We start from the raw sequence: 26,674 nt of genomic DNA, 5'->3' as shown, positions 1-26,674 counted from the left end.
CTTATCTCCTTTGGTCTCCCAATCTCTTTCTTGAGTGTCTGAGACAAAGAACGTCTTCGCCATCATCTGGATCTTTTAATTGGGGGTCACCAACAATGAAATTTTGAACTTTTCACCAGCTCTGCTATTGAGTTTCCCCTTGGTGAAAGATAGGAAAGCATGCAGTATTTAATTAAAATATAGGCAGAACATAAAAATTATTTGAGGGTGCTGCTATAGAAATAAGGAGGAAAGAGGAACAATACATGATGGGAAAGGAAAAACAAGAACAAATATGGAGTATTTAGAGAGCCAAGATATTTGAAATGAAGATAAAAACTGTCAGACAGAATGAGCATTATGCAGCTCTTTAACCATACGATTTAAGTTATACCTTTCATTTCATTCTAGAATCTCTTGGAGATGTCACTTAATTTATGCCATCCTTCTATTCTTTTCAAATAATTTTATATCATACAAGAAACTCAAGCAGACAAGGATAATTCTTTTCTTTTCCCCAGTTTAATCCTCCCAACATATCTACACGGTAGGCTAGGCTGAAAGTAAGAATAACAGATTCAGAGTCACCCAGTGAAAAGAGATTTGCAAATAGATTTTCCCAGCATTACTCTGCCATTAATGGGTAGAACGCATTGGACCAGTATTTTCCATAACATATTCAGGGAGCATTACTGTAATATACTATATTATATTTAATATCTCTTGTACTAAGAAAAAAAAGGAACCATTACAGATAGATGGGATTAACTTGTTCATCAAGCGTGTGTATTTAAGAGATGTTTCTGACACCAGAAAGCTAATATCAGTTTGGATTTCCTGGGGATGGTGGAATGGCATATTGGAAAGAGTGGTTTTAAATTGAGATGGGCATCTGTATGACAGCAGCTTCTCTAGCCTGGACTCTTTAAATGTGCTCGATTACTACTCCTCTCAATCCCAACCATTGGTCATATGGAATGGGGCTGGTGTGAGACATTGTTCAAAGCATCTTGGATTATGTACTTTGCATTAGACGTTTACGAAGGTGAACAAGAACAGGAAAAATAGATCTTTTATTTTTCTCTCTCTTGGATAACATCTACACATTGGGGAAGAAAAAGTAGAGTTCCAAAGGCCAATTAATATGAAAATCTTGGTATCTGGAAGAATGGAGCTAAAGCAAAATTATTTGAAAATACTTTAGAGGAAAGTCCCAGATTGTGCCAAGTTAGTTGTAGGCATGAGTTACTAAGTGTAGAATTGAATTCCAGTTTCAGCTGCTAAATGAAGTACTTTTTTCCTATTTATTCATTGGCTGTTGTTCTTCTGGATCTTGAGATGCTAAGCCTCTGTTCTGAGCCTTTGGACAATAGAGAATTTCTTCCTTGTCACTAGTTTCAAAGCATTCACTTCTCAGCCATGTTATTATTGAATATTTATTTTTTAATTAAATTTATATGCTACCCATCTCAATGTCAAATAACTCTGAATATCTTACAGCAAATGGTGTATAATGGTTAATATGGCCTCTACAAGAACGATCTATTATTTTATTTTATTGATTTATTTCAAGTGTTTACAAGGCCGCTCAACTCTACCCATATAACTCTTGGCAGCATAAGTTAAAAATAAGCAATTCAAGAAAAATAAAACTCTTAGAACTGAACTGCTCCAAAATGCTGGGAGAAAAGCCAGGTTGAAAATCAAAAAGGACAACTTGTAATCTTCTTCCAAATTATAGGCAGGTGGAAGAAGTCTCAAAGAAGGGAAGGAGATGGAAGTGAATGGGAGGAGCCTTGGGGAGCATATAGATTCATAACAAGAGTTACTTATAACTCACCAGCAAATGTAGAGACCAGGGAGAAACAAGGAGATTAAGAATCAAACAAACGAGAATGAATGTTCAGCCCATGTTAGGTATGCAACTCCTTTTTTTGCAACCCTTGGAGCCCACATCCCGCTCCAATGACATTGTCAAAATGTTCAACAAATATCTGAGATATGACTCCTATCTTAAGAAAAGAAAATCAAATCAGATCAAACCTTTATTATCAATGCACAACATATATACAATGAAATTGAATCAGCCTCCCTTGATGCAGCCCCTCCCCCCCGAAACACAAAATACATCTCAATAACTCAATAAATGAAAGAAATAGAATCCCTAAACCCAAATAACCAACAACTAACACACATTCATACATACCTATATGTATGTAACATTATATTATATTACATCAGCATAAACATGTTGCATGTTGTGCTGGTCCTGCAAGTCTATCATATTAAACCTAATTGTGGTGTTACGTTGCATTGAGAAGTATGACAGCCCACGGATAAAAGCTATTTTTTCAGCCTATTCATTCGGCTGGCTATGCTTCTATATCTCCTGCCCAATGGTAGGAGAGTAAAGAAGGCCTGGCCAGGATGTGAATCATCCCTGAGGATTTTCATCACTCTGTTGAGGCAGTGGGTCCTTGCAATTTCATCCATGTCACTGCGTTAAATGTTTGCTAGGTGAACTGAAAGAGTTACTGCGCAGGTCATAAGGTCTTATCTGACAATGATGTACTGCTCCTGCTCTTCACACATTCCAGAGCTTTCTTTCCTTTTGATCTTTGTCCGTCTGCCAGGAAACTGGGAGACAGAATTGTTTCTGTCAAAATGTAACAATTAGATAGATTTGTTTTATTTTCTATTTCTTATTTTTGTATTAAAGCTTGTTTTTCATTAGAATATGGTTTCCGGTATTTTATTTCATTTTTCGCACCTTAAAGATAATGCTGTTTGGAAAAGCCGCGATCTAAGACCTCATCTAGTTCAGGGTGAAAATATCTTCCCCTGACAATCCAGTGGTGTCAGGGGACAGCCCATAGTTTTTTGTGCTGTGCTCATCACCCTCTGCAATGGCATTTTTGTCTGAGGCTGTCAAGTCAGCATATCATACATAACACAATATGTAAGGACGCTTTCTATCGTAGACTGGTAAAAGGAAGTCATCAATTGTTGTTCCACCTAATTTTTCCGCAAGACCCTAAGGAAATGGAGTCTCTGTTGCGCCTTCCTAACCACCTGGATCATGCTATTTTTTCAGGTGAGATGTTGGGTAGAGTGGACTCCCAGAAGTTTGAAAGAGACCCTCTCCACACAGCCTCCCTAACCCTAATCCCTCTCTTTAAATAGAGGAATAAAAAATAAAATAAAATAAAATAGAATGCATTACAGTTACAGTTATGGCCAGAGGTGGTATTCAGCCAGTTCTGATAGGTTCTGGAGAACTGGTAGCGGAAATATTGAGTAGTTCAGAGAACTGGCAAATAGGCTGGCCCCACCCCCGCTGCCTCCCAGCTGATCTTCTTTTGTTGCCCTGAACAGAAGAACAGAGCTGGAAAGCAGGTTAGTGGGGTGGGGAAGGAATGAGGATTTTGCAGTATCCTTCCCCTGCCACGCCCACAGAACCGGTAGTAAAAAAAATCGAATCCCACTACTGGTTATGACTATAGTTCTATTCAGTTCTCTGCATCTTTTCTGCTGTGAAAACATTATAGTAAAAAAAATATATCTATTCCTAGTTCTAAAAATGTTGCCTGTCCAGATTCCAAAGGAATTCAACACTTCCCTTGATCCAGAACTCTGATGTTCTATTTAATCATTGTACATTAAAGGTTGTGATCCTAACTCTATTTAATAAGAATCAAAAGTCCATTGCTTGTGGTGTGATATATGTCAGAATCATGTGGCTGTAATTAATTTCTGAGATTCTAATTTTTATACATACATCCTTGGGAACCAGGCTCCTTGAGTTGTTTGGACTAGGAAAATTACAATTAATGATGAATGTTAAGGGTACTCCAGGCTGAGGTCTTCAGATAACCTATTTCTGTCCAATAAACAGAGAAGGGGCCCGGTTCTCAAACCTTCCAAGAGCTGTTACTATGTGTAGCTTCATCTTCACCTGTAATAATTTAATGGCAAACTGTGCATCATATACAAAAGGGAAAATTGGTCTTGCCTTTCAGCTTTCAGAGAGCCATCCTGTCAATATTGTGAAATCTCCCTGGATTCCCACATATTCCAATTAAATCCAAATGTAGGAGAGAATTCCCCCACTGGGGATTTTGTAGATCATGAAGGTGAATACGCAGAGATGCTGAAGAGGATGCTGAAGAGATGTAGCAAAAAGAACAGCTAAGTATAAAATGTTCCAGTGTGCTTTACAACCTTGCAGTAAAGCGTGAGCTCAAAACCCACCACATAAACATTTTTTCAATGAAATTATAAGCAGTGTAAGAAGCTCTTTTGTAAAAGAAAATATTCTGGAAATTTTCAGCATGGCGTGGAGATGTACAGTAATATAGGGAAGGAACAGACATAGTTACCAGCCTTAGTCATATCCATCCCATACAGAGCTTTTCCTACTAATGGGAGCTGGCAGGATGGGAACATTTTTGACACTTCACCACAAATACAACCAATGTTCAAATTTTTCCTTAAAAGGTCATGTTATTAAATACTATTCAAGCTAGGATTTGTTATGTAGAGACTACTTGCAGCCAGCATATTGTTGCCTGCATTCCAGAATGTAGGAGATACAATACATGCTGCAGAACAACTTGCACTTCTGATGCTGTAAATACTAGTGACCAAGACAAAAACGGATAGAATTGTTTTGAGAATACAGTAGATCAGGGGTATCCAAACTTGAGAACTTTAAGACTTGTGGACTTCAACTCCCAGAATTCCCCAGCCAGCCATGCTGGCTGGGGAATTCTGGGAATTGAAGTCCACAAGTCTTAAAGTTCTCAAGTTTGGACACCCCTGCAGTAGATGATCAGACCAGTTATATATGGTGCAATTGAATACATGTTCAGCTCCTAATGTGGTTAGGGTGTAGCAGGGTAGAGGTGTAATTTGTGTGAGGAATGGATCTGTGTATAATAATTTAAAAAATACTCGTATTGTTGCCTTGTCTCAGGGAAAGATAGCAAGAATGACTGTAAGAACTACAGAGGGCATTTGTTTAGCATTCTTGAGAACTTATTAGGGAGAATTCGGTCTGAAAAATGCAAGAGGCGGTAATGAGGAAGATTTATGAAGTGCAGTGCAGGAGGAAGCATGCCAACCAGGTTTTAATATTCAGCAGGTCACTGAGAAATTATGAACAGGGATATCTAAACATATGCTTTTCTTAAGAAAAACTGCAGTGGCAAGGCTAACCCTAACCCTAACTGGTAGCGGAAATATTGAGTAGTTCAGAGAACTGGCAAATAGGCTGGCCCCACCCCCGCTGCCTCCCAGCTGATCTTCTTTTGTTGCCCTGAACAGAAGAACAGAGCTGGAAAGCAGGTTAGTGGGGTGGGGAAGGAATGAGGATTTTGCAGTATCCTTCCCCTGCCACGCCCACAGAACCGGTAGTAAAAAAAATCGAATCCCACTACTGGTTATGACTATAGTTCTATTCAGTTCTCTGCATCTTTTCTGCTGTGAAAACATTATAGTAAAAAAAATATATCTATTCCTAGTTCTAAAAATGTTGCCTGTCCAGATTCCAAAGGAATTCAACACTTCCCTTGATCCAGAACTCTGATGTTCTATTTAATCATTGTACATTAAAGGTTGTGATCCTAACTCTATTTAATAAGAATCAAAAGTCCATTGCTTGTGGTGTGATATATGTCAGAATCATGTGGCTGTAATTAATTTCTGAGATTCTAATTTTTATACATACATCCTTGGGAACCAGGCTCCTTGAGTTGTTTGGACTAGGAAAATTACAATTAATGATGAATGTTAAGGGTACTCCAGGCTGAGGTCTTCAGATAACCTATTTCTGTCCAATAAACAGAGAAGGGGCCCGGTTCTCAAACCTTCCAAGAGCTGTTACTATGTGTAGCTTCATCTTCACCTGTAATAATTTAATGGCAAACTGTGCATCATATACAAAAGGGAAAATGCAATGGATAAAAGTTTCCTGGTTTTTTTTCTGCAGTAAAAATAATTTACATTAATGTGATTGAAAAAACATTCCAAAGATAAAATAAAAACAGTGAAATTCCATAAGATTGCGCATAGGGTGTTTGCATGATCTTATCGGGCAAGTAACAAGGTAGGGAGTTGGTATTGGTCTTGCCTTTCAGCTTTCAGAGAGCCATCCTGTCAATATTGTGAAATCTCCCTGGATTCCCACATATTCCAATTAAATCCAAATGTAGGAGAGAATTCCCCCACTGGGGATTTTGTAGATCATGAAGGTGAATACGCAGAGATGCTGAAGAGGATGCTGAAGAGATGTAGCAAAAAGAACAGCTAAGTATAAAATGTTCCAGTGTGCTTTACAACCTTGCAGTAAAGCGTGAGCTCAAAACCCACCACATAAACATTTTTTCAATGAAATTATAAGCAGTGTAAGAAGCTCTTTTGTAAAAGAAAATATTCTGGAAATTTTCAGCATGGCGTGGAGATGTACAGTAATATAGGGAAGGAACAGACATAGTTACCAGCCTTAGTCATATCCATCCCATACAGAGCTTTTCCTACTAATGGGAGCTGGCAGGATGGGAACATTTTTGACACTTCACCACAAATACAACCAATGTTCAAATTTTTCCTTAAAAGGTCATGTTATTAAATACTATTCAAGCTAGGATTTGTTATGTAGAGACTACTTGCAGCCAGCATATTGTTGCCTGCATTCCAGAATGTAGGAGATACAATACATGCTGCAGAACAACTTGCACTTCTGATGCTGTAAATACTAGTGACCAAGACAAAAACGGATAGAATTGTTTTGAGAATACAGTAGATCAGGGGTATCCAAACTTGAGAACTTTAAGACTTGTGGACTTCAACTCCCAGAATTCCCCAGCCAGCCATGCTGGCTGGGGAATTCTGGGAATTGAAGTCCACAAGTCTTAAAGTTCTCAAGTTTGGACACCCCTGCAGTAGATGATCAGACCAGTTATATATGGTGCAATTGAATACATGTTCAGCTCCTAATGTGGTTAGGGTGTAGCAGGGTAGAGGTGTAATTTGTGTGAGGAATGGATCTGTGTATAATAATTTAAAAAATACTCGTATTGTTGCCTTGTCTCAGGGAAAGATAGCAAGAATGACTGTAAGAACTACAGAGGGCATTTGTTTAGCATTCTTGAGAACTTATTAGGGAGAATTCGGTCTGAAAAATGCAAGAGGCGGTAATGAGGAAGATTTATGAAGTGCAGTGCAGGAGGAAGCATGCCAACCAGGTTTTAATATTCAGCAGGTCACTGAGAAATTATGAACAGGGATATCTAAACATATGCTTTTCTTAAGAAAAACTGCAGTGGCAAGGCTCCAAATGCTACTTTCCTCTGTGATCTGTCTATCTCTGTAACTACCATGTCCAACTGCTTCTACTATTTTCCTAATAAATGTAGAATGTATGTTAGCAAGCAAGAACCCTGGTTTTCCTGATTTCTTTCTAATGATGAGGGCATACTATGACTACAAGTGCTGTGTTAGCCAACCTGCTTTACAAGCCCTCCTGGCATTGCTGATCAGAAGCAGCAAAGGGCAAATCAGTGGTCATTGTTTAGTGTCCTGCCAAGCTGGCACCCCATATTGGGAAATTAGCTGTGTGTTTACAACAATGCACACTACTTACTTTCTCGTTTTTGTGCCACCCAATCCTTCCTTTGTATGCCACCCCAGATTTCTGACTTCTCTCCTACCGTTTCTTCCTTTCTTCCCCATTTGCACCTTATGCAGAATGCTTTCCTAGTAGGACTGTGTTTCTTTTTCTATTGCTTATACAAACCCAAAGCAATGAAGGAAATGATATCCCAGTCACATACGGTATCAATGGTAGGTTTCAAATTTTTTTAGAACCTCTTCTGTAGGTGTGGCCTGCTTTGTGAGAGTGGCTTGCCAGCCATGTGACTGGGTGGGAGTGGCTTGCTGGCCATGTGACCGGGTGGAAGTAAAATGTGGTGAAACTCACTTAACAACGCTCTTGCTTAGCAACCAAAATGTTGGCTCAGAAACTCTGGCATTTGAAGCACGCAAGTCTTAAAGCTGTCAAGTTACAAGTCACTTGCACCCCTAACCCTTTAGAAAAAAAACCCCACGGGTGTTCAAACTTGACAGCTTTAAGACTTATGGACTTCAATTCCCAGAATTCCTCCTCTCGCTCTTCATCTTGATGATGTGCGGACGGGCGGGGGGAGGGAGCCGGTTCTAAATGGCACTGTAGATTTGTGGAACCTCTTCTATAGAAGAGGTTAGAACTGGCAGGAACCCACCCCTGTACGGTATGTATTCCTCCCACCCTTCCTGCAAAGATTTGCACAAACAGGCTGCCTTATAAACACCTAGCTTTGCTTAGAGAGTAAATTGATTTTCTCCATGTTCAAGATTAAAGAGGAAAACTGCTTTCCCTACAAAACAAGAAAAAAAAAGGAAGTGGTGTTGTTACTCTGTGATTGCCAACTACTATAGCCAGATAGGGAGATTGCCACCTCTTATAAAATAGCTCTTACTTACATGAAGTTTTATTAATTCTTGTCATTCAGAATGATTGTAAAGATTTATATGTATCTGCAATGAAGCATAATCAAGGAAATGTAGAATGCAATTACCAGTTGTATTCTTCAAACGTCTTTCTGATAATGAATGCATTGTAGATATATTCCTTGTAGGAGGTCAAATCTTTCTCAAAAGAAATAGTTCTATTAATTATGTTTCCTGATCAACCAAAAGGAAAACAATTGTGATTTAGAAAGTTTAAAATAAAAACACTAAATTCACTGTTTTTAAATCCACTGTTTTATATGCCATTTTTCTACAATGAGTCAAAAGGATCTATAAACAAAAATATAATTGATAGTGGCTCTCTCTCTCTATGGTTCTTTCAGTCAAGAGTTAGTGAAGCTATACTGATGGTCCTGTCTTAAAAGATATGCAATTACGTTGGGCATTAAGTATGACACCTACAGGTAGTAATTATATCAATGTAAACCACCATACCCATAGGTGCCTCTGAGATATGGAACCTCTAGGATTAGGTTTCTGGATTTCAGAGAAATGATGTTACATAAACTTGTGATTGGCAAATGTTGATATCTAATTTGTGGAAATGGATTAGGGTTAATTGATCCAACTACAGTATCTCTTAATCAAACCAATGTGCATTACGCCTATGAGTAAGGCAGAAAGGAGGCAAGAGTCAAAAATATGTCAATGTGTATTTGTGTGTGTGTGTGTAATTATATATGCAACATACACACATCAGATCAGTAAAATTTTATATAGTTAAATATAGTTTAACTATATTTACCATACAGTTACCATAATAATTCAACTGCAGTCAAATCCAAACTCAATCAGAAGGGAAAAAAGATACATAAATACAACATATGCAAGACCAAAATAATCTAGCCCTTTTTTTAATTAAGTAAAAGCATATCTTACAAAAATATTTGCCTCTTGCAGTGGTTGTTGATATGTTTCTGGCAGCACAAGCAAGAGAGGGAAGGCAAAAGACACAACAGTACAAGAATTAAAACATACATTACAACACTTTTTTGTGGACTATATCACACATGCCAAATATAGACATTATTACATCATCATCATTATCATCATTATATTTCTATATAGAAGGAATGTGATGCTGTTATAATTGTATTATGTAGAAACATACTAAAAAAAATTGATAGAGACTCAGTTTATTCATGGAAAACAGATCCTAGTATTTTTATTTAGTAGAACTTATGCATGAGAGTAAAATCAATGGCATTTTTATCCAGTAGAGGGAGGCTTCCCACTTTTTCGTAATATCTTGATTATGTATCTTAATTTTCCACTCTCAAACCTCACCTTTGCACTAATTTTTATTGTTTTTATGTTTGATGATGTATGCCATCTAAAGTCACTTGTTGGGATGAATGGCTATAGAAATCAAATCAAATCAAATATCAAATCAAATCAAATGTTCTTATGGGGTAAAAACAAAGGGAAGGGTTCCAGTCATTTTAGCACTGTTAACTATGTTTTACTAGTAGATTTCTTCTACTTAGTAAAAGCATCATTTTAGAAAGGTCTATTGTGTACTTTTCTTTGAACTGTACAAGGAAAATTACAGCTTCATACAAAAACAAAAACCCCCAAATCCAATAAACTAACTTCCTGTGTGCAATATAGTAATCTTTGAGGTACATATGTAAGATTTTTTTCTTTAAAATCAAGGAGTCAGTGGGATAAAATATTTATTAACTATCTGAACTGTCACTATTTTTTATTTATATATATTTAGCCTAACAGTTAAAAATATATAAAATATTTGCATTAAATATTTCACATTGTTTTTTTTTTCTATGTAGGATCTTCCATTTTTAAGATGGCAATATAATTAAGCTTTTTAAATTCTTAGTATGCGGGTGGGAAGTTGACATATAGAAATTGCTTAGATAACTTCCAGCTCGATTCACCCTTCAGAGCCCAATCTTCATATGTGGAGACCAGTATTGGGTTCCGGCAGCCTCTAATGCCGGTTTGCTCAGGGACGTGCTGCGCGCACGCGCAATACAACAAAAATTGCTCTGTGCCTGCGCAGAAGCCAAAAACAAGATGGCGGTGCCATAGGAGAACCGGTTCAGGGGCATGGCAGGCCTGGGTTGCTGCTGGTTCCAGCGACCCAGGCTGCCAAGCTACTACCAGTTCAGCCGAACTGGTCCGAACCAGTAGGAACCCACCACTTGTGGAGACTCAGTCTCCCCCCATTTCTCAAACCAGTTGTCCAATCTCTTTCCTTCAATCCTCTACTCCCTTTGATCCACATTATAAAGCAAGACAATGGCTTCTTACTCCCACATTGAGAGATCTCCTTGTATTTCCAGGACATACCAGAATGACTATAATGTTCATGAGGGTTAGTGAAGGCAAACATATTCTCGTTTTTCCTAAAGCCAGGCAAAGCCTGCTTGGAATATTGTGCAAACAGGCTTTAGAGAATATTTCCTTCCATTTTAGAAACTGATCTCTTATTCCTGCTTCTGGATGCTGCTTTGAGGCTCACTCTGAGGGGAAAGTCTGAAGGCGGGAATGATGAGATGGAAGAAAACAATCTCTCTCTCATTAAAGGACAGAGCTTATTTAACAATATGTCATCCAAAAGACACACCATAGAGGTCAGAAGATTGTTCAGCTCAGTAACTGGTACCGATGAAAGAATGAAGCAGTTCTTAGCAATGACTGATGACAACGTAATAAGGCTATATCAGAAATGAATATAAAGTACCTGTGCTAGTGATTCCAAGCCTTTCATATAATGCATGAAGATTTGCATGTTGTTTTTAATACTGCCATCCATTGTTCTGATATTCATGTTCTATAGACTTCCTTCCAATGTTTCATTTCCATGTTTAAATAGACATTTTGGTCTATTGGTGGTGGAGGTGGGGGAATTAGTATGGAATATGTTTAACAGGAGTGAGGAATTTCTTGCCAAGAATATCCTTATTCTTACCCAGAATAAGTTGTGAATGCTCCAACTCTGGAAGCTTTTAAGAAGATGTTGGATAACCATTTGTCTGAAGTAGTCATGGTTTCCTGCCTAAGCAGGGGGTTGGACTAGAAGTCCTTCAAGATCCCTTCCAACTCTGTTATTCTCTTCTCTTCTATTCTATTCCATTCCATTCCATTCTAATCCATTCTATTTTCCATTCCATTCTATTTTCCATTCCATTCTATTCTATTCTATTCTATTCTATTCTATCATTTTCTATTTTCTATCCTATCCTATCCTTGCTGAAGAACAAATTACCAAAAACAGGTGGTACTCTTGTTATTTCAAGCAAAGATCTATCCTTCCTTTTACTGAAGAAGAATGTGACCAAATGGCTTGAGAAGCTTCTCAGTCTGCTGGTCAGGAGTTATACAGCTAGTACTTGACTTATAATCATTTGATTAGTGACCGTTCAAAGTTACAACACCACTGAAAAAAGTGACCTATGACTGTTTTCCTCATGACCATTTCAGCATCCCTATAGTCACCTGATCAAAATTCAGATGCTTGGCAATGCAGTGTCCGGAGGTCATGTGATCACTTTTTTGCAAACTTCTGACAAGCAAAGTCAAATGTGGAAGGCAGATTCACTTAATAATTGTGCTACTAACTGAGCAACTGCAGCGATTCAGCTGTGATCCACAGACTTAATAACTGTGGCAAGAAAGGTTGTAAAATGAGGCACAGTTCACTTAACAATTATCTCACTTAGTAACAGAAATGTTGGGCTCAATTGTGGTCATAGGTCTGTAGATGGATATTTATCCTCTCCTTGAACAATTCTTGATCCTTAGACCAACGTTTCTCAAACCAATGCTGGCGGGGAATTTTGGAAGCTGAACTCCACATATCTTATACTTGCTGTCTGCTTTGGACTATACTTGGAATAAACTGTTATACAAAGGGAGATGGTTTTAACAGGGGATTGTCCTCTACTAAGCCTTAAAATATAGATCTGTCATTTTGCAGCAATTTAAAAAGACGACTGTAATTTTCAAAGGAGAATCCAAGAAAGTTTATGGCAGACATTGATGTCATTTCATGTAAGATTAAGAGCTTGAAACATTCTTTGAATCTTCTTTTGAAAATAGCCAATTTAGTTTAAAAGTTCTGTCTTCCCTTTTTCTGATTCCCTTTATTGAATAATCAATGTCATCTTGTTACTTAGATATTCTTTCATCTATGAAGTTTAGGACACGTTTTAAAAGACAGGTAAATAAACAAGCAAGATAATGACCGTTGTGGTTTGATCAAATCTTCTCCCATTGTTAAAAGAGGAAGAGCTTTGTCTGCAACATGACTCTTTTGATGATGTTCTGCCAACACCCTTGGTTGAGATGGTACTGGACAAAAAAGTGTATACTTCAGCTATTGGCAACCTGCTACCCTCCAGATGTATTTGGCTGCAATTCCCAGACTCCCAACTAGCAAGCTAAACAACATAACTGAATTTCAGAGAATAATTGTTTCAACATACTGTATCTGGCAGACACTAGTTGGTGAATCCCAAAGGAAATTCTCCCTCTTGGAACCTGCTTTCATTCTTATTAAAAAGTATTGTATACCTTCCTCTCAAAAGCTGAACTGGCTTTATTCTGTTTTACTTCTGAATAAACTGAAAGTTGGGAGAATCACTTCAAACAGCTCATTCTAAAAGTATGATGTGATGCTTCTTCTTCTTCTTTCAGTTTTCATTTGATGGTTGTGTCATTTCCCTAACCACATTCAACTTCTTCGCATTGTCAAAGAAATGAGAAGCAATGTTGTCAGTTAGCGATAAGCAACAAAATGAAACCCACTCCTGCAATCAGTTCAGTAGGCAAAGAGGACTCAATATACTACTTAAATTCTTTTTTCTTAACCTTTAACTGGGCAAAAAGGGGTATCATAGGGCAGCCATTTTTGAACCAAGGTACCTCAAATGAGCTAACATACAGAAAGTGTCCAAAATCTGGCACTCATGATGCTCATGGAATTAAAATTTGGCAAATGCTATAGAACATATTATAACATAAAATTATCATAAAACAGTTTATAACACGTGTTTATGGAGACTCTCATCATCCAGGTCATGGTTGTGTCAAAGGTGCTTTTTCAAGAAGCAACTGGATTTTATTGTTTTTCTATAAAGACTTTTCAATTCTCATCCAAGAAACTTTGCAGCTCTGGATGATAAAGCTGAAGAAGCTTCTTGAATGAGAAGCCAAACGTCTTCAAAGAAAAACCAGAAAGTCCAGTCACCTACGGGACAGGTTATAACATAACAACAAATGTCACAAAATGTTTCCTAAGCTGATATTTGACTGTGCTATTTAATTCAATATAAGCTTTTTTTCTAAGGCAGATAAATCTCTGAAAGTATCCCAACAATACATCCAGTGAATGTTCTGACCAGTGGTGGGCCCGGAGTCATCCACATACGCGTGTGGGGTGCACACATGCATTGTAGCATCAAATGACGCTTCCGCAAGTCTCCGTGATGCTCCAGCTGCTCAGCAGAGTGTTGTGTAGGCACTGTACGTGCCATGCGTGTGCGCGTAAGCGCCAACAGCTTTAAAACATGATAAGGGGGCGGGCAGGCGGGCCCGGCGGAGCACCATACTGGAATGGTACCTGGTGCTCCGGAAGGCTCCGGTATGCCACCGCCTGCAACCCACCACTGGTTCTGACCTAGGCTTCCCAAGAGCATGAAGCAAACTCCTGGTCCCAACAAAAAACCCTTTTATTAATTTACTATGGATTTTGCTCATTCACATCCAGCAAAGTCTTTCAAGGGATAATTTACAGTCACAGACCTTATCTGGCTTGGGGAGCTGCCAGGCCAATATCTGCAAAACTTGGCAAGGAGTCTCGGAGAGTCACGACCCAATTAAGCAAACTAATTGTCTCCTGCAAACTCCACTCCCCTTTCGCTCCTCTTTTATTCCCTCTGGGAAGGACCATTCATTGTTCACCTATGGTCTTACTCCCAAGTCAACCCCTGTTCTTTAGCTGTTCCCTTCATTTGGCAACTCTGCGCATGCACATACTGGCTCCAGCTGTTCGTCTGCCTCACTGATGTCTGTCTCTGAAGGCAGCTGATTACTGGCATAAGACTCTGGCCCCCTCTTTGCCTCTGACACAGAACCTTCATAAGAGCCTTCTCCAGACTACAGGACTGGCCCATATTCCTCCCCAACCTCCTCACTGTTTGAATATACTGCTAGCTCTGCTGGCCACTGGCAGACCACAACAGTGAAGACAATACATTAGAGATTCAGTCATTGTTGAAAGCATTGAGAAAACGGGTTAGGAAATATGTCTGAAAGGATAACCTAATATGTCATGGGTTCCAAGTGCTCTAAAAGAAAATTACTCAATATCTAGAGGAGGATGAGATTTTCAAGAAGCTATTTCAGAACATCACCACTGGAATACTTTCAATCTTTACAAACAAATAAGGGTTTTTAAAATAGATTCCTGGTTGATGATTACAACAGAAGAACCAAATTTTCTTTGTCCATGTAGGACAGTCTGTTATACTGTTTCATCTTGTATGGCTGGAGGCTAAACTATATCTGATATTATTTATGATTTTTAGAAAATACATTTGATATGCTTTTGTTTGGGGGAGGGTTGGTTGTGGTGAGGATAACAGAGGTGTAAAAAAATAGGATATCAGAATCTTGTCCCTTTATATTTATATGTACTGAATTTCAAAAGAGCGGGTTTTGTGACGTAGAAGGTAGTTCAGATCCAACAGCTCAACCTTCTGAAATAAAAAAAGTTGGGAAAATAGAATTACTTTTGTAACATAAGAAGAATGCCATGGAAATAGAGTTCTTTGTTTTCAGGAATGCATTCAAGCAAATTTTTAAATGATATCTTCCTTAAGAAAATGATACAAAACTATTGTCCCTTCACCTAACTTAACATTGCCTTCCTCTGCTCCATGCCCCATATGTTGGAATTCCAGGATTTTCAACTAGTAACCTCAGCCAAGGTCATTTGGAGGGCCATTCTAAATGAAATTTTTTTCTGGAAATGAAAAGATGGGAGCATCCAATATATCCTCAGCAATACAGGTTTTCCTAACATTTATTGCCTTCTACAATGGTTGGAAATGGAAAGAACAGAGGTGTCCATTTTTACTGTTGGCAAATGCAGTTTTTTAATACTCCTTTCAATTGTCTCATAAAAAGATTTTTTATTATTATTATAGTATTGTAAGGACGTTTATGTACTTCTAAAATTATTTCTTTATGGATTTTACAAGCTTCTCCATTCTATATAATGTCACAGAGGAAACTAGGGAGGCAGGAAGACATATACCTAGAACAGAGAGAACCATTTGTGTGCAGAAGATGCCAAAAAAGACAACACAGTTCTAGGCTCCCTTAACAGAGGGATAAATCAAGATCACATGAAGTGTTAATACCATTTTATAATGCCTTGGAAAGGCCACACTTGGAATACTGCATTCAATTTTGGTTGCCACAATGTAGAAAAGATGTGGAGACTCTAGAAAGAGTGCAGAGAAGAGCAACAAAGATGATTAGGGGACTGGAGGCTAAAACATATGAGGAACGGTTGCAGGAACTGGGTATGTCTAGTTTAATGAAAAGAAGGACTAGGGGAGACCTGATAGTGTTCCAATATCTCAGGAGTTGCCACAAAGGAGAGGGAGTCAAACTATTCTCCAAAGCACCTGAGGGTAGAACAAGAAGCAATGGGTGGAAACTATTCAAGGAGAGAAGCAACTTAGAACTGAGGAGAAATTTCCTGACAGTTAGACCAATTAATCAGTGGAACAACTTGCCTCCAGAAGTAGTGAATGCTCCAACACTGGAAGTTTTTAAGAAGATGTTGGATAACCATTTGTCTGAAGTGGTGTAGGGTTTCCTGCCTAGGCAGGGGGTTGGACTAGAAGACCTCCAGGGTCCCTTCCAACTGTTATTCTATTCTATTCTATTTTGTAAACAATTTGCAAAATTGTTGACTATCAGTCTACTCTGCACCTCCTTCTTGGTTTCCCACAAAATCAGCCTAGTGAGTGATTTATTATAGTATCTTGTTGAAAATTTTGACAGCAATTATTACTGAAATAAATGTACCTTTTAAGGATGACCTTCAAACCTTTTCAGACTTGAATTCAGACCTGGTTTGATAACATAACTTTCTACTGCAACTATTTAAAAAAATATACAGTGCAATATTTGAAAATACGCATACCAAGACTTTATTAGTATTCTGAGAAAAATGGAGCATTATGTCTGGAGGGTAAAATATTATTCAGAGTAGCTATACCCTGGATCCCTCCACCTTTAAAAATATGAATTTCATGGTATTAAAAATTCCTTGTTGCTGTTATCGCCACAAAATATAGTAGATGAATGGGTGATGGTACCCCACTTTATACTATGTGTTTAATTCAAAACGATGCCCTCCGTTTGTTCAAAAAATACTGACACTGCACCAGATAGACAAATTAAGTGCAAAATGTGTGTGTGAGAGAGGGGGGGGGAGGGAGGGAGAGAGAATACATTTGGCAGAAAAAATAACTTTGGGAGTTAAAAGGAAAGTGTGTTAAGCATTAAATTTGATTAAACACAGTGAAAACATTTCCAATGGAATACACAAAGAACAATCAAGATACTGATCTTCATTTAAGTTCAGATTCTCTTCTTAAGTAATTTAAGGTAGGTGGAAGGAGCTAAATAGTACTGATACCTACACCCAGTGACGTGCAGTCAGGGGAGGCAGGGGAGGCACAGCCTCACCACTGTCATCATGAAAAGGAAAAAAATGTAAACGGGAAAAGGCGAGTGCTAAGGTGAGGCTAGCTAGCTGCTGCCTCACCATGAATGACTGCCTGTTTTAAAAAGCCTCTAAAAAGTGCCCTCTACTATGAGGCAAGAGAACTGCATGTCTCATCTAGTCTGACTTTTTAGGCGTTTTATGATCACTCGAGCAGAATTAAGCGAGGGTTAAAAGCCTAAAAAATCCTGAGGTAGTTGAGGCATGCAGTTCTCCTGCCTCATAGTAGTTTTTTAGAGGCTTCAGCTCTGTCATTCTGTTTAAAGCTGTATCATCGCACCCGCTCTTCCTCCTCTCTCTGATGCCCCCATCCCCACCCCACGCTCCCCCTTTTCCTTCAAATTTCCTTTTTTCTTTTTTCTTTAATAAATGCAATGCCAGTTGCCATTTGGATTGAGTCTTCTCTGTTGAGTTAACCTTGCATGAATTGCAAAGGGAGGAAGCCTCCGATAAATAGGTGGGTTAGTCAGTGGGGTGTCAGGGGAGAGGAGAGAATGCCTGAGCTCTGCCACGGTTGAAAGAAAGTGCTTTCCCCTAGTGAGCTTTCCCCCGTGGTCCAGGCCAAGCTGCAAATGATCGATTGGCGGCTGTGGCTCTGATCTGGCGCTTCTTGGTAGGCTGGAAGGTGAAGGGAAAAAAGTCTTTTGCCATGTCGGGAAACGTCATGGCAAAAGAGGAAGCTGGTGAGGTTGCCGGGAGAGAGCCCAGGAGGAAAGGTGCGCACGCAGAGGAGAGGAGAGGAATCTAAGGCGAAAACAGCACGTGGCTCTCCCCGACGAGCTTCCTCACCCCACGCTGCTTTTCTCCGGTTGCTGCATTTTGTTGGAAGTTGCCCCCCCTGCCTGCTGGAGTGTGGAAGCAAATTGGCAATAGCGCTTTTTATTATCCGAGGTGGGCTAATAATAGAATCCAGTCATTTCTCCTGAGCTAAGGCCACGCTTATTTCCTTTTAACCACCTGAGGTTCCTTTGGTAACAGGCGGGGATGGTTGCTCCCTCCCCCCCAAGCTCCAGGAGGAACATGTTTATTCTTCATTGTTTTCTAATTTCCACCCACCCCTACCTGCCATTGAGGGCTTTAAGCATACTGCTGCTGAGGGATACACCGGGCGAAAGAGTAGGAATTCCTCCTCCTCCCTTGCCTTTCATCTCTCCTCCTCTTCCTCCATTCCGAATTAAATAGTGCCTCACCAGCCATAAACCTCACCGCACGTCACTGCCTACACCTATGAAAATTCAGGACATTCAAATACTTTTCTTGAAAACCTGGAGCAAGAAAAGGCATGCCTGTTAATCTATTATTATCAAAGCACTAGTTCAATCCAGAGACTGGGCCATTTCATTTCTGTTATGGAGATTTTCATTTTCACTGTGAATTCTAAAAAAGTCATTGCTAAAATAAAGTAAGCCAGAGTCTTGGAATATGCATGTCAAAACTCCGGCATTGAGGAATTAATACTACACAGACCAAAATTCTCTATTTAAATCATGGCTTCATAAAGGCAGTCCATAGTCTTAGGCCAGTTGGGTCTCCTTATTTGGAATGCCCTACAGGTAGAACACCTTTAGATTTAATTCAATGAGATTGTGGAAATAAAAAGGAGACTTGATTAAGACTTCGTTCTTGCTTTTATCTGCCAAAATGTATGAAGCAGAAATATCATGGTTTATATAATATATTAAACAGGATTCGTTCCAGCTGAAGGGTGGGCATGCATTTAATGCACAAACTTGGTACACAGATGACTTACTGTCTGGGAAAAAATACTATGGGGGTAAGCCACCCTAACACCCCTTGGGCTGTATGTTCTGTTAAGATACAGCCTGTTGTGTGGTAATGTAGTACTGGCTTCTTCTGTACAGCGCAGTGGAGTTGCCATGGCAATGGCTTCACGGTACTACATAAGAGGCCTTCCTCTGGTAAGGGGGAAAATCTAATGTTAGAAATTATGTTTGATCCAGACATTTTCTCCCTATAAATAAGTACCCGGGCAGCGCCGTGTTATCAGCTAATTTATTATAAATGCTTCTGAGTGGCTTCAGTGAAATGAGCGGATTACAACATAACATGCAATACATTTAAAGTTTCCCAATAGTTGAAAATGTATCAAAATGATTAGACATATCTATCATAATTTATTAACATAGAATTAACATCATTATAGTGTCACTTTTACATTCTGTCTGAGGATTGCAAGATTGATGCCTAATTATATAATATTATCACTAGAGAGGATTGGACTAAACCTCTGACCTCTTTTTATCCTATTGAGAGGCTGAATTCCTGGAAAATTGCAAAAATTAGGATAAAGCTGCTAAGGAGTAGAATAACAGCATGGAAGGCTTAGGGCACCTGTGTGGTTTTTTTTAAATCCTCCCCCCCGCCCCATCAACCCAAGACAAAAAAGGTTCAAAAATCATTGGCCCTGCTGATTCCAGTGGACTGGTTGCCCATTCTTGCACTCAGCTGTATGACTGAAGCAGCACTAGTCTTTTGTAAATGTCAAATATGCGACACAAGTAGGGCTGGATGAGGTATGGTTCAAATGAAACCTTAGACAACTCGACTGGCTTAGACTTCATTTGAAATCAATTTGACATTTTAAAGTTTCCATAAACAAGGAATCAAGCGTACTGGATGGTAAGACCTCTAGAATCTGGAACTGAGCCAACTCTGGATTAGAATGGGTTGTTTGGAAGAGTTGCATAAAACAATCTAATTGGCCTTCTCTCTAGTCAACTGAAAGATGGAGTTGGCAGGCACTTTTAGTTCATTGAAAGGTCTGGTGGACAATAAATCATAGTGAAAATCTACTTTGAAGTCTGTATAGAGATGATAAAACACTGTAATTCCTCATTATTAGGATGGCCAATTAAAGCCATGAAATATAGTTTGGTTTATAGCAAACTCAATTTGATAAAGAAAAACTATAGAATTTCTTAGAATCATTTTGAAACTATAAAACTAAGAAATAGAAGCAATAAGAAATTCTATCAGGATTTAAATACAGCTAATCTGCATGATTGTGTTATTAGTACTGTTTATACATACATATAATGTGACATTCAGGAGAAGAGAGCTGACATCGCGATGGCATGATGTGCGATCTTGGTGCTCGGAGATCGCAGTTGAATTTCTGCCGCTGGACAGTCCATAAACCATCCTGCAGAGATGGTGATTGAGAAGGGCACCTCCTGCTGATCTCAGGGACACCACAAAGTCCCTGAAAGATCCAGGAATAGCCTTTTTTTCTGGTGACAGAAACGCAGCTAATGAAGCTGCTGAAGTTGGGACAGCTCCGGAACGGGAAAAAAGTGGAAAGAGAAAGTGTGTTGAATTGGTGAGGAAATTTTATTAGAGGAAGAGACTACCTAAGAATTTTTTTTTTAGTTAAGTTAAGATTGAAGACAAAAGACTGTAGGTGGCAAGATTGATCTGCATTGAACTTAGTATGTTATCCAGTTTTTATAGTGGCAGTATCTGCAAAATTGAAAAATGGCCCAGCAGGAAAAAAAAAAAACCTGTAACATTGCAAATGATTACGTTTGAAATTCAAAATCTATCAGTTGTGACAGAGAGAACTGAAAAGAGATTGGAGAATGTGGAATACAAAACAGAAAAATTTGATGGAGAAACTGAGGGTGTTTACCAAATGAAGAAAGTGGAGGACAGTTCAAAAGATGGAAGAAAAAATGAGCAAAGAGATAAGAAAACTGTGGATACTGACAACAAAGTGAGCGTGGTTGGTAATGGCAAGAGAAGAATATGGAAAGGGGAGATGGATGGATTGGAACTCTACCCCAGACTTCAAAGCACAGAAGAAGAAAAGAGAGAAAAATTGACGGAGATAAGGAGAGAAATCTTGATAGGAGCACTAGCGATAACCAAAGATAAGCTGATGGAAAGAGCAGATGTTGGGTTTCAAGCTTTTGTGAGATACGAAAGGAACAGCATGTTGCCAAGGGAGGTTTATACAAGATTTATTAAGAAAGTAACTAGAACATTAATGCTACAAATGGCAAGAGATATAAGACCGTACTATTGCTGGAGGAATACAGGTTGATGCAATGAAAATGTATAATAAAAATTAAGCTAAATTTAGTTTACTAGTAGTATGTATAAAATGAAGCGACAATAGCTATAGTTAAATAATGCTTAATAATGATAACAATGCATATAGATATATTAGTTTGATAATATGAAATTTGATATAAACAATATATGGAGATTATGAGAGGAGGTTTAAAAGCTTTATCTAGAATATGTTATAAAGATGTATTGTGATTGGATGATTTTAGGATGATTTAATGGAATGTTATCATATAATCCTATTCTAGATTTCGAATATTATATATAAAAGGACGTAAAAACAATTATAGCGAAATTAAGGTTGAGATATAATAATTGTGATATACATGATTATAGGTGAATTTAAAATATGCGATTTGGTATGAAAAACAGGTGGTGACTATGGAAGAGATGCATGGAGATACTGTAACCAACTGACACACTTTCTACAATCTGTAATGTAAGATGGGTTTTTTATGTTTGTTTGTCGTTGTTCAAAAACAAATAAAAATTGTTTTAAAAATAATGTGACATTCAGAGAGAAGCAAGTCTGATTTGATCTGATTTTACTTTAAACAATGGCTTTACTTAACTTCCACTAGCTGTAGTATATCTCAATGAAAATATATCAGTTTATATTTTATTCTATTGTTGTATTGGTTTCATGCTCACTGAAGGAGAGGCAGCTACCTCCTGCCTTAAAAGAGGTAGCAGTGTGTCCTTTCAGCAAGAACAATTTTCAATAGCTATTGGCCAGTCTCCAGTTTTCTGTTTCTGGGAAAGGTTGTTGAGAAGTCCACAATACATAAGAAGCCTGAAGGATTATTTCAACCCATTTCAGTTAGGTTTCAGATATAGTGCTGAGGCAGCTTTAGTTGTGCTGTGCTTGGTTGTAGATGACTTTTGTCAGAGTTGGGACAGAAGTGGTAATCCATCCTTGTGGTCCTTGATCTCTCAGTGCCTTTTGATACCATTGTCCATGATATCCTTCTGAGCCAGCTCTGTGGGATGGAGTTTAGGGGCACTGTTCTATGGTGGTTCTCTTCCTTAACTCTGTAGCTCATTCCTGTCAAGGTTGGGTGGGGGGAAATAAGTCATTCCCTCAGACTCTCCTTTGTGGGTTGCTTTAGGGTTCTACTCTCTCTGTCCCCTCCTTTTCAGCATATACATGAAACCACTGGGTGAGGATATCTGCCAGTTTGATGTTCAGTATCATCAGTAAGCTAATGATATCCAAGTGTATATTTTATTCTGGGTCAGACAAGGAAGCCTGTTGAAATTCAGTCTCAATGCCTCGGAACTGTGCAAGTTTGGATGAGAATAATAATCTCTTACTCAATCCTACCAAACCAAATGGCTATGGGTGTTTGGGCTATCTAGATTCAGGGAAGTGCCATCTCTGAATTGGCACTTTTCTTTTTAAAAGTGATATGCAATCTGGGGTTTCTCTAGGGCTCACAACTCTTATTTAATGCTCAGTTGTGATCAGGAAGGCCTTTGCACAGCTTCTTCTGATGTGCCAATTGTGCCTTTTCCCTGGTTAGGAGGAAATTATTGTGATTTTGTGTTCACCACCTTCCACCTCATATGAAGTAGTTATTGGTAGGATTCAAATAATTTAATAACCAGTTTGTCCAGAATCAGGTTGGCTGTCGTGGGAGGTGTGGCCCATCCCTGTCCTCCAGCTCCACTGCACTTGCAGGATGAGCCTCCTGTGACGGCAACCTGATTGTGGGCGAACTGTTTTTTAAATAACACACACACGCACACACACGCTATCAAAGTGGATCCTGGGGACTGCGCTGTGCTGCAATGGAGAAATGGGAAATAGAGCAGCCGACACAAGGGAAAGAGGAGAAGCAAGGAGAAGAAAGAAGGAAAGTGACCATCTCCTTCCCTTGCGCTGGCTGCTCAGTTACCCGTTTCTCCATTGCAGCAAAGCATAGAGACCAGGAGCCACTTTGATAGTGTGTGTGTGTGTGTGTGTGTGTGTGTGTGTGTAATTTAACAACCATTTCACCCGAACCGGTGTGAACCTACTGAATCCCACTACTGGAAGTAGAGATGGAGATTGCACACAAGTATGTTTAGAGTAGATAAAGAAGCATTTTATCTACTCTAAAACATATTTGTGTGCAATCTTTATCACTGCTTCATATGATGTGGAAGTGGTGAACACAAGGCCACAGAAATAATGTCCAATCTAACATCTTTTTTATCATTAAGCAGGTTCAGAAAACACTTATTCTCTTTGCAATGACTCCTGGCCAATCGCATGATTGTGATTGGTCAGGAGTCATACATGCCTCCATTTGTAACCAAATAGACATCAAAGTGGATGTGTTGTGAATCATGATTCAAGTTCTACTTGCATCATTTTATTTTGTACTTATATTACATCATCACACAAAAATACATTAATGAGTGGAATTAATGTTACTAGGCACATTTTGCTCTCCTGCAGATGCCTATGAGAGGTTGATGTTATTCATCAGACAATGTTGATGAGTCTCACTACCTTCTCCATTGATCGCTGCCTTCTTTTCTTGTTCATGATGTTATTCAGCAATGTTTTTATGCACATTTGTTTGTGACACTGATAACCTGTTCCTGTTTGAATTCCCATCCAAAGGCCGCTATTGATGTTTGTCAAGAATTGTACTGACAGAGCCAATACAAGCTTGGAGTAATCTCTGTAGAAATTACTCCAATTTTCCTTAAGATCTTCCAAAAAGTACCAAAAGATGTTGGGAAGACACAATTTCTTGAGTTTTATCCCTGATTTTAGTGCCCTCCCAAATTACTCAACAACTTATTTTGGTTTTCTTCGGTTGATGCAGCTACTCTGCCTATAACACAAACAAACCTCTGATTGAGACCCCAAGCCTTTTCCCTTTTGTCATAGAGAGAAATGACTAATTGTTAATTAAAATAAAACAAAAGCAGCAGTTTTCTCAAAAAAGCATCTAACATCACTCAACTAGTTATCCATTAATGGGTTTTCTAGTACACATATTAAGATATTGAAATATCTGAGCATTTCATTTCAGTGGCTGACAATGTGGGAAAACACTAAGAATAATTTCTCTCAGAACCCACAGAGTTGCAAATTCCATTTTGAAAATTTAATGGTAGCAATTATACACTGGCTGCAATGAATATCTTTAGTTGAAATGTAATTAGCCATCTGCTAAACACAATGCAGATTCATAATTCCCATGAATCAATCTTTCTAGCAGTAATGCACTCTTACAATTTTTAAGAATTTGTTGTGAGGCTCTAGGTATCTTTCCAATACTTTATTGTACTTAGAGACTGGAATAAGCTGTACCAGATCTTGTAACTCAGCCACCTCAATTTTGGACAAATTAGTCTTTATTAATAGCTTCCTAGCTTTCCTGACCTTGCAGCATAATTACATATTAGCATAGTATAGTTTCAAATATAAAATCTGTTCAATATTTAACCATGCTCAAGGAGACCTCACCAGAACTGAAGCAAGAGATCTTTGATGGTGATGTCAAGAGCAAACTAAGCACAAATCCCATGTTGCTTGGAATAGTTTAACTAGAAAACCATTCTCCAATGCCAGTTTTTGCTAACATTTAATGTCCATCTCATAGATGGGCTTCCCCCATTGCCAGTTGCAGTAAACTGATCTTCAAATTATTGGAGGAAATATTTAGTGCCCATCTATGCAAGAACATGTATGGCCTTGTTCAACAGGTGAAACAGAAAGCTTCACACCTACTTCTGTACATGCTGTTTTTATTAGGTCTGGTGGGTAAATCTAATATTACTGCTTCTAAAGAACAGTTATGACAGTCTGGAAGAAAATAATGTTCTCTTCTTTTTATATGATAGAGCTCTGATCTCCAAAAGGGCAAGCAAATGTTTATTCAGTCACAATTTTTAGTGTTGTTTAAAAATTGTAGCTACTTTGTTAATGTTATATCCGTGTGTGCGTTTTTGTGTATTTCCCCTCCACTATAATTAGAATCCTGAAGCTGCTAATGAAGATGTAAAATTGCTTTCTTTGTCTCTTTATAACTCAAAGGTGACCAAGATGCTGGCTGTGGTGGTGATTCTCTTTGCCCTTCTGTGGATGCCTTACCGTACCTTAGTGGTAGTCAACTCTTTCATGGATCCTCCCTACCTGAACAGCTGGTTTCTCCTCTTCTGTAGACTCTGCATTTACCTGAACAGTGCTATCAATCCAGTCATTTATAACTTGATGTCCCAAAAATTTAGAGCTGCCTTCAGAAAGTTATGCAAATGTGAGCAGAAGAGAACTGAAATTGCCACACAGTTTAACACCCCTGTCTTCTACAGCACAATGAAAGACTATTCTCATGACAGTTTGGACCACAATGTAACGGAACAAGAAGATCTCAATGGCTGCCCTCCAATAGCCAGGAAAAAGTAACCTTTCCAAGTAAACATGGCCCATAATCACTCACTGTCTTTGGTTGCAGAAACCGCCAATGTGGATCGTTTTAGGAATATCTGATCAGCATGCTAAAGATCTATTATTCTTTTTTCTGCATTTGGATGTAATGTTTTTTATTGCTGTATTTTAATGCTAACCTGAGCTCACCTGTGTCAAGTATTAGTTGTAGCTAAAATTTGTTGTGGTATAATGAAATCTCTCACTTGGTGTCAATAGCCTTTTCTGAAATTCAGAATAATCATGTTTGCAATCCACTGGCTACACCCTGTTCATTGTATTCCCACCAACGCAAACTTACCATTGTCCATGCTTTTTTGAAGAAGAGGATCTGGAATGAGAAGCTCATTGATTTGAAACTTTTCTCCTGGATCAGGAAGAGAGGCATTTATGGGATGAAAGGCTATACAAAAGAAACCTCTCTACCTTTCTTTGGGGCCTTATGGAAATAATTGGACTAGATTGGATCTATGGGCTTCAAATGTCCCATGTCTGTTCTAAAGCCTGGTTGAAGTAGGAAAATATCTCACTGATGAAAGTGATAGATATTTGTGCAGAAGAAATGGAGACAAAGAAAATTTCTATGGGTAAGTCTAACTTTTCTGAAATGACTCTAAGTTTCATGCACTAGTTTAAATATTAAATTATGTATCTTGCTGGCTCAAGTGAAAGTTGGCATATAGAGCCTTTCTAGGACTTTCCATGGTGTCTGTTGGCTACTATGGATGCTTTTACAGGCCATGCTGTAAAGATAGGGGTTAAAAAGAGAATCATTGGAAAGATGCTGCCTTTTCATTCATTAGAATTAAGGTCCTCTAAATTGATACTTCTGCATTGACACT

At 38.6% G+C, this 26,674-nt stretch overlaps 1 protein-coding gene across 1 annotated transcript in view; it reads left to right on the top strand.

Annotated features, from left to right (window-relative positions):
* Positions 1–25,811, top strand: part of LOC309389970 (thyrotropin-releasing hormone receptor-like) — a gene marked incomplete at both ends in the record, with an annotated part of 28,448 nt that extends 2,637 nt beyond the window's left edge. Inside the window, one exon of the mRNA XM_081948938.1 lies at positions 25,443–25,811. Within this exon, the coding sequence (XP_081805064.1) occupies positions 25,443–25,811 (369 nt within the window). The remainder of the gene's footprint in view (positions 1–25,442) is intronic.
* Between the last annotated feature and the right edge of the window lie 863 nt (positions 25,812–26,674).

The sequence above is a fragment of the Natrix helvetica genome (assembly GCF_964273705.1).
Source record: "Natrix helvetica genome assembly, chromosome: 3".
NCBI classification, from domain to species: Eukaryota; Metazoa; Chordata; class Lepidosauria; order Squamata; family Natricidae; genus Natrix; species Natrix helvetica.
This window is presented reverse-complemented; position numbering and strand designations above follow the sequence as displayed.